At 37.3% G+C, this 15,507-nt stretch overlaps 1 protein-coding gene across 2 annotated transcripts in view; it reads left to right on the forward strand.

The window, feature by feature from the left end:
* The window catches only part of fhit (fragile histidine triad diadenosine triphosphatase), a 447,851-nt gene that overhangs the window by 345,004 nt on the left and 87,340 nt on the right, over positions 1-15,507 (forward strand). For both annotated transcript variants that reach the window (XM_048173664.1, XM_048173665.1), the window contains exon 6: positions 7,939-8,007. In XM_048173664.1, coding sequence (XP_048029621.1) covers positions 7,939-8,007 — 69 coding nt within the window. The remainder of the gene's footprint in view (positions 1-7,938; positions 8,008-15,507) is intronic.

The raw sequence follows: 15,507 nt of genomic DNA on the forward strand, positions 1-15,507 counted from the left end.
TTCAAAGCACATTTGGAGGTGGTTTAAAATGCGATTCAAATCAGATTTGTACAGATACATCTCAGTCTGGACACTTCTGGCTGCTCAAATTGGATTTCAAATTGTCTTTTGGGTCATTTTACGCGACACACAATATCTGCACAGCGAAGCTGGCTGTGACTACAGCAAGTGTAAGGATCACCACCCGTCGGCCCAACGACAGAATCCAACGGCATGGGCGAAGGTATAATGCGTGTATGCCTTTTCAGCGCTCCTGTAAAATTCACTTCGATTTTTAGAATTTGGTTTCAATTTTACTTTATCTCCGCTCTTAATCTGAATCCAATTTCAAATGATTATTACATTTAGATTGTGTTTCTAATAAGGAATTAATCATAACTATTGGTTAAGTATTCAATTTAAATATTTGATTATTCTGGGTATCCTGTACTTTCAATTATTCATTCATTAGGAACCCGATGTTGCACAGAGAACTTACGGCAGCCGAAACGTAGCCTCACAGACACAAACTGGTCGGTTCCGAACTTAGATAGAAAATGTAATTGACCAACAATAAGTAACAAATAGTGTTTTTTATTCGTCAGGTAAAAATATATTATGCCGATTACACAATTAAACAATTAGAAGCCAGTGGGAGTGGGGCACGCAGTGGTGTGTGAGTGTTTTTAAGACCCATTCAAGACTCATTTAGCCACCCATTCTGGCTACAGAATGTCCCAAATGGCTGCTCTGCCACTTTCCCTTAAATACCCAGGCCAGAACAAAAGAGTTGTAAATATTTACTACACCAAAACCTAGTTTTGTGGGAGAGGAGAGGATTATCAGATATTTTGAAGCAACCCCACACTCTAAAATGTGGGGTTTAACTCTGGGTTAAAAACAACCCAAGTTGGGTGAAAATGGACAAACCCAGCAATTGGGTTGTTTTAACCCAGCGGTTGGGTTAAATGTTTGCCCAACGTGCTGGGTAGTTTTATTTAACTCAACTGTTGTATAGAAATTACTGTATTGCTTGCTTAAAATGAACCCAAAATATGCTGGAAATTAACATTTATTAATATGTTTAATAAAAGAGTATTTATTAATAAGATAATGAATAATAAACAATAAACATTTATTAAATTGCTTATTAATAAATGTACACCTTTTGATTATTATTGTTGCCTCTAGTAATTATGTGTCTGATTTTTAATTTCTCACCTATTTTGGATTCATTTTAAGCCAGCCATATAGTCATTTTTAATCAGTAGTTGGGTTAAATAAAACTACCCAGCAGGTTGGGCAAACATTTAACCCAACCACTGGGTTAAAACAACCCAATTGCTGGGTTTGTCCATTTTCAACCCAACTTGGGTTGTTTTTAACCAAACATTTTTTAGAGTGCACCCAAAAAGGAGAACAGAATTCTCCTAAGTTTTTAATCTTTCTCATAATACCAGTGACTGCAGTGAAATTGAGACCATTTTACCAGTCGCACTGAGACATTTAATATGATACCAAACATGAAAGGGAAAAAACAATAGATTCACAAGATACATCATGGGCCCTATTTTAACAATCTAAGCTCATGATCTGAAGCGTGTGGCGTAGGTGCACTTAGGGCGTGTCCGAATCCACTTTTGCTAGTTTAACGATGGAAAAAAAATTATGGTCGACGCAGCAGGTGCATGGTCTAAAAGTGAAGTACCTGTGTGTGTTTTGGGTGTAACGTGCAATCAGGGTGTCATCTCCCATTCCCTTTAAAAGCCAGTTGCACTTGCTTCATGGTGGATTCGCTATTTATATGGCGGAATATAGACACCCTCAACCTGACGAGTCAGTTTAAATACATGTGTGTATTGCCACGATTGGTCAAATAATTAGCCAATTTCATTTGTCATTACTGCAAAAAGGTCATCCATGGCCATCCATTATGACATTGTAGGCATGTTAACTTTATGTACACAATAATAATCTTTTACATTGTAATACTTCTATATATATATATGTTTGGCATGTTTGTGTGCTGCTGCGCATCGCTGTGTGTAACAAGCAGAGTGTACGCGCGTTGTGCATATTACTAACGCGCCCTTTAAATAACAAAAAAATTAATAAATAAATAAATAAAATAAAATAAAATAAAATACTGCGCCACTGACTTTAGATCAGGTTTTTGTTGGTCAATGACACAGTAATTTTCAGTTGCTTCCAAATAGCAACACGGCAACAATGCACCTGAACACACCTCGTTTTCAGACCAGCACGTCCATGGGCGGACACGAGTGCATTTGCTATTTAAACAACATGGGCACAGGACGTGAAAATGATAACTGCGTCAGGCTGAAACTAGCAAAAAAACACTTGGGTCGCGCCTGGCATTGCATTGCGCCTGGTGTATGATAGGGCCTCATATGTGGTATATAGACATCCTTAGTGAACTTTCAGTGACTTGAGTCAGGGGGAGAGAAGAGGGAATCGGTTGAGGGCATACATAGATAAGCGAGGAGAGAAGATTGGGCAAGGCAGTGTCCTATGTTATTTCTTTGAGATCTTCAGAGATCTTCTGAAGCCGCGGCCGCGAAGAAAAAAAAAAATTGTCTGTTCCTCTAATAGGTAGTTTGGGCTGTGAGCCTCCATTGCTTTTGACCCCCTATGTCTTAATTGGAGGCCAGCTGTTGGTGACAAAATGCATTTGTCTACTTGTCTGACTGGATTTAACCTAAACAATATAAATAGCATGGCGGCCATTTTGCACATTTGTTCATCGTCAGAAGCTAATTAAAAGACATCTGTTTTAATTAGAAGAGCAGACACTTTACAAACCTTTTATTCCAGTAGAAGTTGGTTGCAGCTGCAGATTTTCTCTCTCTCTCTCTTTGTGGAAATCAAGCTTGAAGAAAGGTATTCCAAGTTTATAAGGTTGGTTGAAATCTATATTAACAATTTGATGATTTGTGAGAGGATAACCACTTTAGAAACTGATACCACGGTGTGACTTTAACCATAGAGGAAAATCCGATGAAGTATTGTTACCAGTTTATTTGCTCAACATTCAGCCATCATATTAATACTTATTAAGCTGGATTTCTTATGAATTAAGAATGTTTTTATTTCTCAGCCATACATACAATTTGAACAATACAATTTGAGACTGTGTTACACAGTATTCACAGTATATACTGACATGTACAGTAAACAAAAACAGAATGTGTTCTCTATGAGTGCTCTGGAGTGATACACATTAGCTTGAAGTTAGGTATTACAACCCGAATTCCGGAAATGTTGGGACGTTTTTTTTTTGTTGTTTTTTTTTTTTATTTGAATAAAATGAAAACTAAAAGACTTTCAAATCACACAAGCCAATGTTTTATTCACAATAGAACATAAATAACATAACAAATGTTTAAATGGAGAAATTTTATACTTTTATCCACTAAATGAGCTCATTTCAAATTTGATGTCTGCTACAGGTCTCAAAAAAGTTGGGACTAATTAAGTTCATTGATATCAGGTCTGTAACATGATTAGCTGTAAAAGGGATGTCTGAGAGAGTCTCTCAGAAGTAAAGATGGGAAGAGCTCTGAAAGAGTGCGTGAAAAGATTGTGGAATACTTTAAAAACAATGTTCCTCAACATCAAATTGCAAAGGCTTTGCAAATCTCATCATCTACAGTTCATAACATCATCAAAAGATTCGGAGAAACTGGAGAAATTTCTGTGTAAGGGACAAGGCCGAAGACCTTTATTGGATGCCCGTGGTCTTCGGGCCCTCAGACGACACTGCATCACTCATCGGCATGATTGTGTCGATGACATTACTAAATGGGCCCAGGAACACTTCCAGAAACCACTGTCAGTAAACACAATCCGCTGTGCCATCTGCAGATGCCAACTAAAGCTCTATCATGCAGAAAGGAAGCCATATGTGAACATGGTCCAGAATTGTTGTGTCCTGTGGGCCAAGGCTAATTTGAAATGGACTGTTTCAAAGTGGAAAAGTGTTCAATGGTCAGACAAGTCCAAATTTGACATTCTTGTTGGAAATCACAAACTCCACGTGCTCCGTGCTAAAGAGGAGGGAGACCTTCTAGCGTGTTATCAGCGTTCAGTTCAAAAGCCAGCATCTCTGATGGTATGGGGGTACATAAGTGCATACGGTATGGGCAGCTTACATGTTTTGGAAGGCACTATGAATGCTGAAAGGTATATAAAGGTTTTAGAGCAACATATGCTCCCCTCCAGAGGATGTCTATTTTAGGGAATGCCTTGTGTATTTCAGCAGGACAATGCAAAACCACATACTGCAGCTATTGCAACAGCATGGCTTTGTCGTAGAAGAGTCCGGGTGCTGAATTGGCCTGCCTGCAGTCCAGAGCTTTCACTTATAGAGAACATTTGGCGCGTCATTAAAACAAAAAATATGTCTCAAACGACCACAAACTCGTCAGCAGCTGGAAACCCATATCAGGCAAAAATGGGACCAAATTCCAACACCAAAACTCCAGAAACTCATAACCTCGATGCCCAGACGTCTTCAAACTGTTTTGAAAAGAAGAGGAGATGCTACACCATGGTAAACATGCCCCCGCCCCAACTATTTTGAGACCTGTAGCAGGCATCAAATTTGAAATAAGCTCATTTTGTGCATAAAATTGTAAAATTTCTCAGTTTAAACATTTGTTATGTTATCTATGTTCTATTGTGAATAAAATATTTGCTCATGTGATTTGAAAGTCTTTTAGTTTTCATCTTATTCAAATTTAAAAAACGGAATTTATTTCTGGAATTCGGGTTGTACTATATCATGTATTTTAGCACAGCTGGATTGCTGTATTGATCATTCAGCATCTAGGACTAGAATTATCCATTTTAGAAAATTGCATTTTATGGAATTTTACAGTCAGTATTTAAAAGGCGTTTTATTTATTCCAAAACCATATGTTTTTTTGTTTTTTGTTTTTTTTTAAAGAATATCTTGTCTGTTCTTTTTCATATAATGAAAGTGAATGGGAACTGGACCTGTCAGGCTCAAAAAAAAAAAAAAAAAAAAAATATATATATATATATACGTTCCATATTTGTCAATATCACTTGTGCACTATATTCTGAGTCTTCTGAAGTCATATGAAAGTTTTGTGCAGGGAACAGACTGACACAACGCATTTAATGGTGCCATACTTGACTTAAGAGCTGTAGCAGAGTGGAATATTTTCACTGAATAACAAGCTAAATTTGCCTCTGTTAAATTTATCTCACACATAGATTTCATATTCTGTATACAAAACATATGCATCATTTAGAATGCTTCTAGTGCTTTTTTTTTGGTCATTTATGGTCATCAGTACTCCAGTCCCCATCCATTATATGGCAAACAGAGTGGCCTAGGTATAATATTCAAACAAATTTGAACGGTAAGTAAATGATGACAGAATTTAAATTTTTGGGTAAACTGTTCCCTAATATGCAGTCTATTACTTTTTTTAATAGACTTTTTTTTTTTTTTTATGTTTAAGCATTTAAGATGAAACTAGGCTCATAAAATCATGTACAAGGTAATCCACATTCTTTATCATGTAGTATGAGTTACAATGAATGTCAAACTCTGACCCCAAACTCCCGTCTGTATTTCCCTGCACCTTGTCACATTGCTCTTAAAATCATTCATTTTATCCTTCCAATTTTCTGCACTATTCAGTTGGTGGCCCTTTGCCACTCGCTCTGGTCTACTGAGCTTTCCTTCTCCATGCTAAGCAGCCTCTAAAAGTCTTCTTGATGAGATGGTTTTGTGTGTGTGCTGTGTTTCTCCATACTTTCCTCAAGGTAGATGAGTTTAATAATGCAGACATTATGCAAATGCACTCATTAAATAGAAAATGCATTGCAACAAAGCAGATGCCTCCAAACATGTTATCTTGTTTGTAACATTTATAAATACTTATTCGCCAAGCCTGAGCTGTTTATCACAACAGACTAATGAAAAATGAATTAAAAAGCACTGTAATTAGGTTATTACACCCTGGTAGAGTTCAGTACAGTGTGAATACCTCCAAAAAGTTGATGATTTGGACGGCAGACGGTAATATTGTTTGTTTATCTTAGGTTTCGATGTATGTTGGGCTAAAGATAGGCTCTTGCTGATTAGACAAAACAATCAGAATAGGCTTTGTCGTAAAATCATGTTCATTAAAACTTTACATGACTTTTTTCAAGGAGACAACCAATCACATCGGTACCTCATCTACTCTGTACCTGTTCTTTTATTTTTCAAGGTTTTTATGTATGCTGTCCACATTATACTGTCATGTCACTTGTCTTCATGGAGAAAGCTCTGATACATTAATAGCGAATGATCACACATTACAAAACTACTAGGGGAAGGTTGGTGACAGGCCTCCATTTTACTGTCTTGATGTGTGACTTTGATTTTTTTTTTTTATACATTTAAATATCTTTTACAGAGAACTTCAAAGAACAGTGACAGTTTTACATCTCTTTTTGCATCTCCTTTTCCCGCCTTTTGTTAACCTTTTTTTAGAAATTCCAACGAAACTAGAACTGATCCATTTTTACTCATCAAATGTTTAAATATTTAAAACAGTTCAAACATATGGATAATTTATAATGTCATTTATAAGCAATGGAATGAAATTGTATTATTAATGGATTACCGGGGTAAACTTTTTTTTTTCTTGTTTCTGTGCAGAAACCATCATTTGGCATAAATGTAGGATAGTTGGTGATTGAAAACTGCTCTAAAAGCACGAGAACACGCAACAGCACTTTTTACACATTTTTATTTTGAAACATGCCATGCTTGCATTTATTTGGGCTAAATCATATTCATTTAATATATAAATAATATAAATATCATTTTTGTTCAGTCAGTAGCCAAGGCCCACCCAAGCCCACCACCCACCACCCCGTTGTAGGCACTTTAGCTTCAGCCCGTGGAAGCCCGTGCGTTAAGGCGCCCATGCCTAAAGTGTTAACAAAAGCAAACGTGAGATAAAAACTAATTTGGTAAAGTAACCATGTTACTTTTATAACCATATTCTAAGTTAAATATTTCATCAATATCAAGTTTTTGGGGAGTTGCACCATTTTTCAGTCTTAACTAACAAAACTACAGGTTTTTAAAGTTTTTTTTATTATTATTATTTTTATTTTTGTATTATTTTTATTTTATTTTATATTTCATTAATATCAAGTTTTAGGGGACCACATCCTTAACTAAGCTGATCTGATGAATTTAATAGACTTATTGACCTTGACACACAGGGTCTGAAGGGGTCCTTTCCTTTCTATGATGTAATTTCTTTCTATGATATAATCAATTAACTTTTTTGGTCGTAACACATGACTTTGCTAAATAAATATAAAGATTCAGACAAAAAATTAGTGTTATGTCATTGCCCCAGATAATGCACCCACCCCTCCAAACCAAACTGATAATACGGAGAGAAAAAAAAAACAAGAAGAAGAAAAAAGAGGTATTTAAAAAACTGCAAATATTTAGGGTTGGCACTATATGCACAATAGCTAATGTTTTGTTCAGTAAAACAGAGCGTGTTCTACTGGGACTCAAATTACGTTGCTAATGTGCACCCAAGGAAAGAACGATTTTGCAAACTAACCGTGCAGATGGCCAAGTTTGTGACAGCATATTGAAGAAGGGAATTCACCGAGGACATCTGACAAAGTCAATTTAAGTTTTAAAAGCCTAAAAAGAAGTAGTCTTAGAGGTTTACGGCTGCACGCTTGGTGGAATTTACAGTAACTCTTGCATGATTTAAGAGAAGTTAACACTGAAAAGCTGCCAGAAGACTGTGTTGTAATGAAGGAAGTGATATGCAGGGTGGTTGAGCGTACCTGTCCTCCCTTTCTCTGGCAGTGACCTCAGCTTTGCTGAATGAAGAAGTTTTTCGATTAACCACTCCTCTGTTCATCTTGTAATTACAGCATGTCCATGTCCACGTGCTTCCGAGGAAGGCTGGAGACTTCGAGAAGAATGACAGCATCTATGATGAGGTGAGGTTTAAATGTCTTACATGTTCCAGTTCATGTATTACATATTGTCACATACATTCTGTCAGTACATGTAACTATGGAGTAAAATTACATCTGATTTAATTCTTAAAGGGATAGCTCACCCAGAAATTGAAAATGATGTAATTCCAAAGCCTGTATGCATTTCTTTCTTCGGTTGAACACCAAAGAAGGTATTTTGATGAATATTTTAAACTTTTTTAGCTTACAATGGAAGTCAGTAGCTATGTTTACATCCAAAGTTGTGAATTAAACTTAGCTACAAAATTGGAATATTGCATAAAACATTTCTGAATGAAGCACAGTTTCAATCCCTGAGAACAAAGAGAACAAAATCGTCACTTCCTGGGAAACTGGTGAAAAATATCTGTAATAAAAATGGAAGTTGTTGCAATCGGGGAAGCCACTGTGCTTTCTCTTTTCCTTCATCATAAGTGAATCCGAGTGTGCAGATGAAATGCAATAAAAACTGTAATGCGTTCGGATGGCTGGTGTTTGGGAACACAGTTGTTTGAGTCAGTTTTGGGAGGGATAACGCATCATTGTGATGACAGACTTTAGATCAAGGCATTTCAGAATGACCAAATCAACATTTGAGATGCTGTGCAATGAAATTGGTCTGCTGGTTAGTCCAGTTATCAATCACATCCACTGCTGAGGCAAAGTCACTTTCTGCCTCAAGTGAGCACATTTTTAAGAATGTATGAGCATCTTGGTATTTTCATCCAACAATATCCCAATATGTGCATAGAAATAGGTGAGTGTAAACTAGTGTCAATTTCGTTAATGAAATCTATGACATAAAAAATGTTCTTTAACAACCTTTTTTTTTTCCATGACTAAGATGAGATAATGACGAAACGACACCAAGGTCATTAAATAATAACTGTGTCTATAACAACATGCAATATCGTTGAGGAAAAAAGATGAAAAAAGAGACTAAAATGTAGTTAAAAAATAAAAACTTTACCAAAATCACACTTTGTTATTGTCAGGGAGGGAAAAAAAAAAAAAAAAAAAAAAATCAATATAGGTGGACCTATAACGCCCCTTTTCACTTGATGTAATATAAGTCTCTGGTGTCCCCAGAATGTGTCTGTGAAGTTTCAACTCAAAATACCCCACAGATCATTTATTATAGTGATCGTTATAGTTATATTAAATATGCCCCTATTTGGGTGTGAGCAAAAACACACTGTTTTTCTGTGTGTTCCTTTAAATGCAAATGAGCTGGCACTTTCCAGAAGAGGGCGGAGCTTTAACAGCTTCCGTTTAGGTTGCTCAAGAACAACAGAGCTGGAGAATCTCACACAGCCAAAATGAGGATTGTCAGTAACGGTGTTCAGCCTTGCATTGTTCAAACCGGAGTCGACACTGATGGAGAGACTCAGGAAGAAGTTACAATATTCTGGGCATTTCTGAACGGTTAGTGGATAAATTTATGTAGTTTCTGTGGTGTTGATTAAACTCATCCACTAGCATGTGCCGTCATGTTAATCTTTTGTGCAAATCCACCGTTGAATTGACCCTCGTTTGTGAAGCATTCTGGCGTAAAATTACAGTAACAACACTCTACTACAACAACTTTTGTCTAAAGCCAGCCCAAGATGGCTTCGCCCTCTTTGTTGCGTGTTCTTTTGGGCAGGGTTTATGTAAATGTTGGCTTAGTGATTTCACTAACACAGGAAGAAGCTTGTTGTAGTCCCTACTAGCCGTTTGTTGTAGTTCTTAAACAGCGAATTCGCCATTTGCATGAGCGTCGTAACTTTGCAGATGTTGTTTATGCTCAAACAGCAACATTACACACTAACTAAAGTTAAAAAAGTGAAATCATAATCAACCACCCCTTTAAATTAGGCTATATATCTGGAAGTAAATTACAGTCGTGTACTGTATATCATGCAGTCAAGTTTAATCCTTCTGAGTGTTTTATTTCCTGTATATTTTACTGTGACATTTTATATGTAATTGAAGTATGTTCTTACTAATGCTAGCCTGAATATCAGCAGGTTCATATGAATATTCCACTCAACCCATTTATAAGCCTTGTTTTTTAATTCCCAAAAGCGCTTGGAGAGAAATGAAGGGCCTCATCAACAGTGGTAGACCGGTGCATGATAAATTAGCTTGTTTTTAATTTGCATGTGGTCATGAGGGTTATTGTGGAGTTTTGCCATTATATTTTCGGTGTCCTGTACGGCAAATGAGAGCGATCTTTCCCCCCCTCCGAGCTGTTTTTGTCCTCCTATAAATAATGACTGAGGGCTGTCCCTGCTTACCTTACACTGTTAAATGTTTTATAAGCTAAACTAGATGCATTTACTCTCTCATAAAGCCTATTTAAGAGGCGACAGGGATTTAGCATCCCACTGCTACTGAAGATTACCGAAGAAATGTTTTTCAAGCAGGTACTTGCCATGTGCTTTTTGCTGTAGTAATTGTAACTGACAGGAGAGTGGGAGTAGTGCTCGGATGTAGGGTCACAGTGTCACATTTTAAGCTAAAGGTTTTTTGTGGACATTTCGGGGCGGTTTCCCAGACAGGGTTTAAATTAAGACAGGATAGGCCTTAATATAGAATAGTTAATCGTGGCTTAAAAATGGCTTTCTGAAACACAGATTAAGTACAGATTACTAAAACCTGGACTATGGAGTCCAGACATAAACTAGATTAATTTTAAACCAACTGTGCAAATCTGAATTAGCATGAGAGAGGTTGCCTGTAAAACATGGAATGAACCAAGAAAAGCTTAAAATTGCATGGAACTGAGAAGCAAATCCAAGGAAAACAATGGCAGCAGAAATAGACTGCAATCTCAAAAAAAAAAAAAAAAAAAAAAAAAAAAACTTAACTAAACAAACAAACTAAACGTAACTATTTAGACATGTGATAATCGGAGTTGGCAGTCTAGAAATGATACTGGTTTGATCCAAAGCATTATCATAGAGGTTGCTTTATTATATATATAAAAAAAAAAAGCAATTCTTGTTGCAGGTCCTCAACCCAAGCATAAGCTCTACACTTCACCACAACGGTAATCTCCAAAAAACATTAACATAACACAAACATTTACATAATAGAACATCAAACAGTAAGAAGTCTCACTCTCACCTTTCTAAAAAATCCATAAAATAACACTATTTCAACATTCACTTTCCCACTTCAGCCCAGTGCAAAGCATGATGGGAAGTGAAAGTCCTGTTTGATTGGGTTACTTGACTGAAACATGTTATTTCAAACTGAAAACATCAAGTGAGTTCTAGTAACCATTTCAAGTCAATTTAACATGAAGCAATCACATTTGAACCATAAACAATGGTGTTAAATCAAAATAAATTGTTTTAATAAAGTGAACAGCAAAAAAAAAAAAAAAAAAAAAAAAAAAAAAAAAATATATATATATATATATATATATATATATATATATATATATATAATATACATACAGTGTATATATATCAATATCGATACATATCCAAGTAATACATGAGTCTTCTTTGAAACACAATGTTAATCTGAAGTTAAACCTGCCTCCTGGTAGGTTTAATTTAAGCCTCAATTTAGTCCTGGAGAGACTCTAGTCTTCCTCCTGGAAATCAGCTTATTAAACTCTGGACTAGACTAAGGGTGCTTTCACACCTGCCTCATTTAGTTCGGTTGAATCGTACCAGAGTTCGTTTCCCCCTTTGGTGCGGTTCGTTTGGGCAGGTGTGAAAGCAGCAATCGCACTCGGGTGCGCACTAAAAGCGGACCAAACAAGCGTACCGAGACCTGCTTGAAGAGGTGGTCTCGTACGCTTTCAAACGAACTCTGGAGCGGTTCGCTTGAGATGTGAAAGCAATCCGACCCAATTAACGGACCAACGAACCAAATGACATCATAATTCATAACGGAAAATGCGATATAAAAAGCGGTAGTGTCTGATTCTGTGAGTGAGCACATTATTTACCACAGATGTAAACCAACGAGCGCCGCTGTTGTGTAATTGCACTTCTCCGTGTGAGAATGCTGTCCCGACAAAGCCTTTTTCCTGCTCTGCTTCATTATAAAATGTAGCCTATATAGTCTCTCTCGACACGCTGACAGGTCGCCTACTACACAGCGCTGGGAAACCAGAGACAGACCGAGAGAGAGAAAGAGCGCGCGTTTGAATTTGCCGCAGTATTAATATGAATGTAGTATATAATTTAACAGCGGGAAAGACGGCTACATTTATAAAGTGTTTGCGTGTGTCTCGACAGTTTCAAATAAAGTCACAATAATCTCATGGAGCGAACTTGTCAATCATTATTTTGATGGATGACGCAAAGAAAACTCTGACCAATAAGAGGGCAGTTTTACTCGCATGTGACTTGCCTAAACGCATTTTGGTACGCTTTGAAATGTTGCCATGTGAAAGCGAACCGAACCAAGAAGAAAATGCAACATTGTAACAAATTTAGTCCCTGTTTCGGACCAAAACAAGCGATCCATAGGTGTGAAAACACCCTAAGTCTAGGACTATTTTAAACCATGACAGAGAAAGCAGATTTCTGTTATTCTGGTTTAAAGGGCCATTTTATTCTAGGACTAGGCTTACTCTCTGTCCGGGAAATGTTCATTTTCACTGGTGTGTTAAAAGAGTAAATACAGTGGAGGTCAGAATTATTGGCACCCTCGGTAAATATGATCAAAGATGACAATAAAAACAATTATGCATTGTTTATTGATCTTTAATTCATAAAATTTGCAAAAATCACATTATGAAATAAATGTTTTCTCCAAAACACATTGGCCACAATTATTGGCACCTTTTTGTTACATACTTTTTGCAACCTCCTTTTGCCAAGATAACAGCTCTGAGTCTTCACCTATAATGCCTGAAGAGTTTGGAGAACACCTGACAAGAGATCAGAGATCATCCTTCATGCAGAATCGTCTCAGGTTACGTATGTAACCATGGTTCCCTGAGAACAGGGAACGAGACTCTGTGTTGGAATACGCAATGGGGAACGTCACGTGACCCAGGTGTCTGAAAGCAACTATCCAATAACTCCGATCCCTATTGGCCAGCGACAGCCTATGATGTAGTATGGCGCAACCTGGACGTATAAAAGGAGCGCCTGGAGAAACAGAAGACATCTGTCGTCTTGAGGGACTGTTCTGCAGGCAGGCAGCCCGAAGCATGGCAAGGAAACGTAGAGTCTCGTTCCCTGTTCTCAGGGAACCATGGCTACATACGTAACCTGAGACGTTCCCTTTCGAAAGGGAACTTCTACTCTGCGTTGGAATACGCAATGGGGAACGATATACCCACGCCGCCATGCTTGAGGAGAGTGCATGCCAAAAAAATATGGCTGGCAAACTTCGAGCAGTTTCGAAAGAAACGCTTAGCAACTCACCCTCGGGTCACACCAGGCTGTCAGTGACAGCATTCCCTATGGCCAACAGCCCAAGCTGAGCCTAAAGAAGGCCTTCCTCTATAGAGAGAGAAGGCCTAATAAGGCCGCTAGAGCATCTGAGACCAACTTTTCCACAGACAAAGTGGTCTCTTCTAGGGAATGAGGCCAGGGAACCGAAGGGAACCCCGACCAGTCACTAGAGGGGAACGAAGTCACCCCCAATGCCACAAGGGAGGCCGACCTGGTCTATAGTAAGACAAGCTTAGTCTTGGCCAATCCCTGTCTGAACACAGAATCTCAAAAACGCATCCTTCACAGAAGGGAGCGGGTAAAATGACTGCAAAAGGGCAGGAGCAACTCAAACCCACGCATAGAGACTGGCATCCTGGAGAGCAGAACTCAGCTGAGTGCTATGAACCCTCATATTGAGGGAAGTATGATCCACTCATCCTAGGATCTACTCAGCGCTTAATTAATGCACTGAGGAGGCTGTGCGCTAAACACCTGATGCTTTAGGGGAGCACAAACCAGTCTATGGCTGAATCTTAGGAGGAGGCCTAATTAAGATATAATACAATCTCAGCAACAAGTGGCGTTCAGCCCATTTGCAGAATAAAACAAACTGTCCCAACATGTGAACTAGAAAGGAGGCCTGTTGGGGGCCTACCATTCCAATGACACGTGGCTTCAGCTCGTGAAATACTGTAAACTACGTGAGCAAACTATGATCAGCTAACAGCACTTGTTAGAAATACAATTGCTAACTAGAAGGAGGCTAATTAACCATAAGAGCCTACAATCAAAGTTATATGCAATATAGCTGTTAACAAGATCACAAAAAGGGAGCTAATAGAAACCAGCTTTTCTCAAAAAGTGATTCTATACTACCCTGAGTATGCAAGTATGATTTTGCCGTGAGATGTGACCAGGACATGTTCTTGACTGGATTCCTTCATAAATAGCCAGAGAAAGTGTCAAGCACTAGATGATTAGCTTGTGTAAAGTGGTGGTCAGAATTATTGGCACCCTTGGTAAATATGATCAAAGATGACTATAAAAATAAATCTGCATTGTTTATCCTTTTGATCTTTAATTCATAAAATGAGCAAAAATCTAACCTTTCATTGAAGGAAAAGAATTGAAAGTGGGGGGGAAATCACATTATGAAATAAATGTTTTTCTCCAAAACATGTTGGCCATAATTATTGGCACCCCTGAATTGGCATCTCTGAAGTATATTCCCATTCATATTTACCTTTTTTTTTTTTCTTTTTTTTTTTTTAGCACCAGGGTGATCATGAACATGAAATTGTCCAGCCATGACTTCCTGTTCCAAAGGAATATAAACATGAGGAAACACAAAGGCCAAATTCCTTTAATCATTCATCACAATGAGTAAAACCAAAGAACAATGCAAAACATTGTTGAGCTTCACAAAATAGAAAATGAAAAATAGAAAAATAGAAAATCCCCATTTTCATTACTGCAAAATATCTAATTGTCATAAACATATATTTCAAATGAAAAAACAAAAAACAAAAAACAGTGATAAATTGTAAAGTATTTGTGCTATCATGGTAATATTGATTTATGTGCACAGCTTTTTAAATTTGCCGATTTAAATTTAAAAACATATTGTTATTATTATTATTATTTTACTAAAATAGAGACAATTGCTAATTAGAGTACTGATAATAATGGGAATTACAAAAAAAAATAATAAACATTAGTAAAACATATGGACATTTCATGGAAATATAAGTGATTTTTTACTGCGCAATTTTTATTATTTTTATGCTAAATATCCATCCATCCATCCATCCAAGCTTGGTTCAGTTTATTTTTTGAGTTTAAGTCAAAAATAATGAAATGGAAGTTGTGTTAGGCTTTTCTTCCCTAGTGTTGCATATATCCGTGTGAAAATGCTTCTCAAACAAGAACAAATGTAGGACGGGACTTGATTGTCCATTGATTGGACAGATGAATGTTGGTGGTTTGCTATTGGTCAGTCTCATTTGAGTGACAGGTTGCCCTGCCCTTGTGCCAGTAAACAATCATTAGAGAAGAGATGTTGCTGTGAGAGGGAGGGGAAGTTAATTTG

This window comes from Megalobrama amblycephala, linkage group LG21 (assembly GCF_018812025.1).
Source record: "Megalobrama amblycephala isolate DHTTF-2021 linkage group LG21, ASM1881202v1, whole genome shotgun sequence".
NCBI classification, from domain to species: domain Eukaryota; kingdom Metazoa; phylum Chordata; class Actinopteri; order Cypriniformes; family Xenocyprididae; genus Megalobrama; species Megalobrama amblycephala.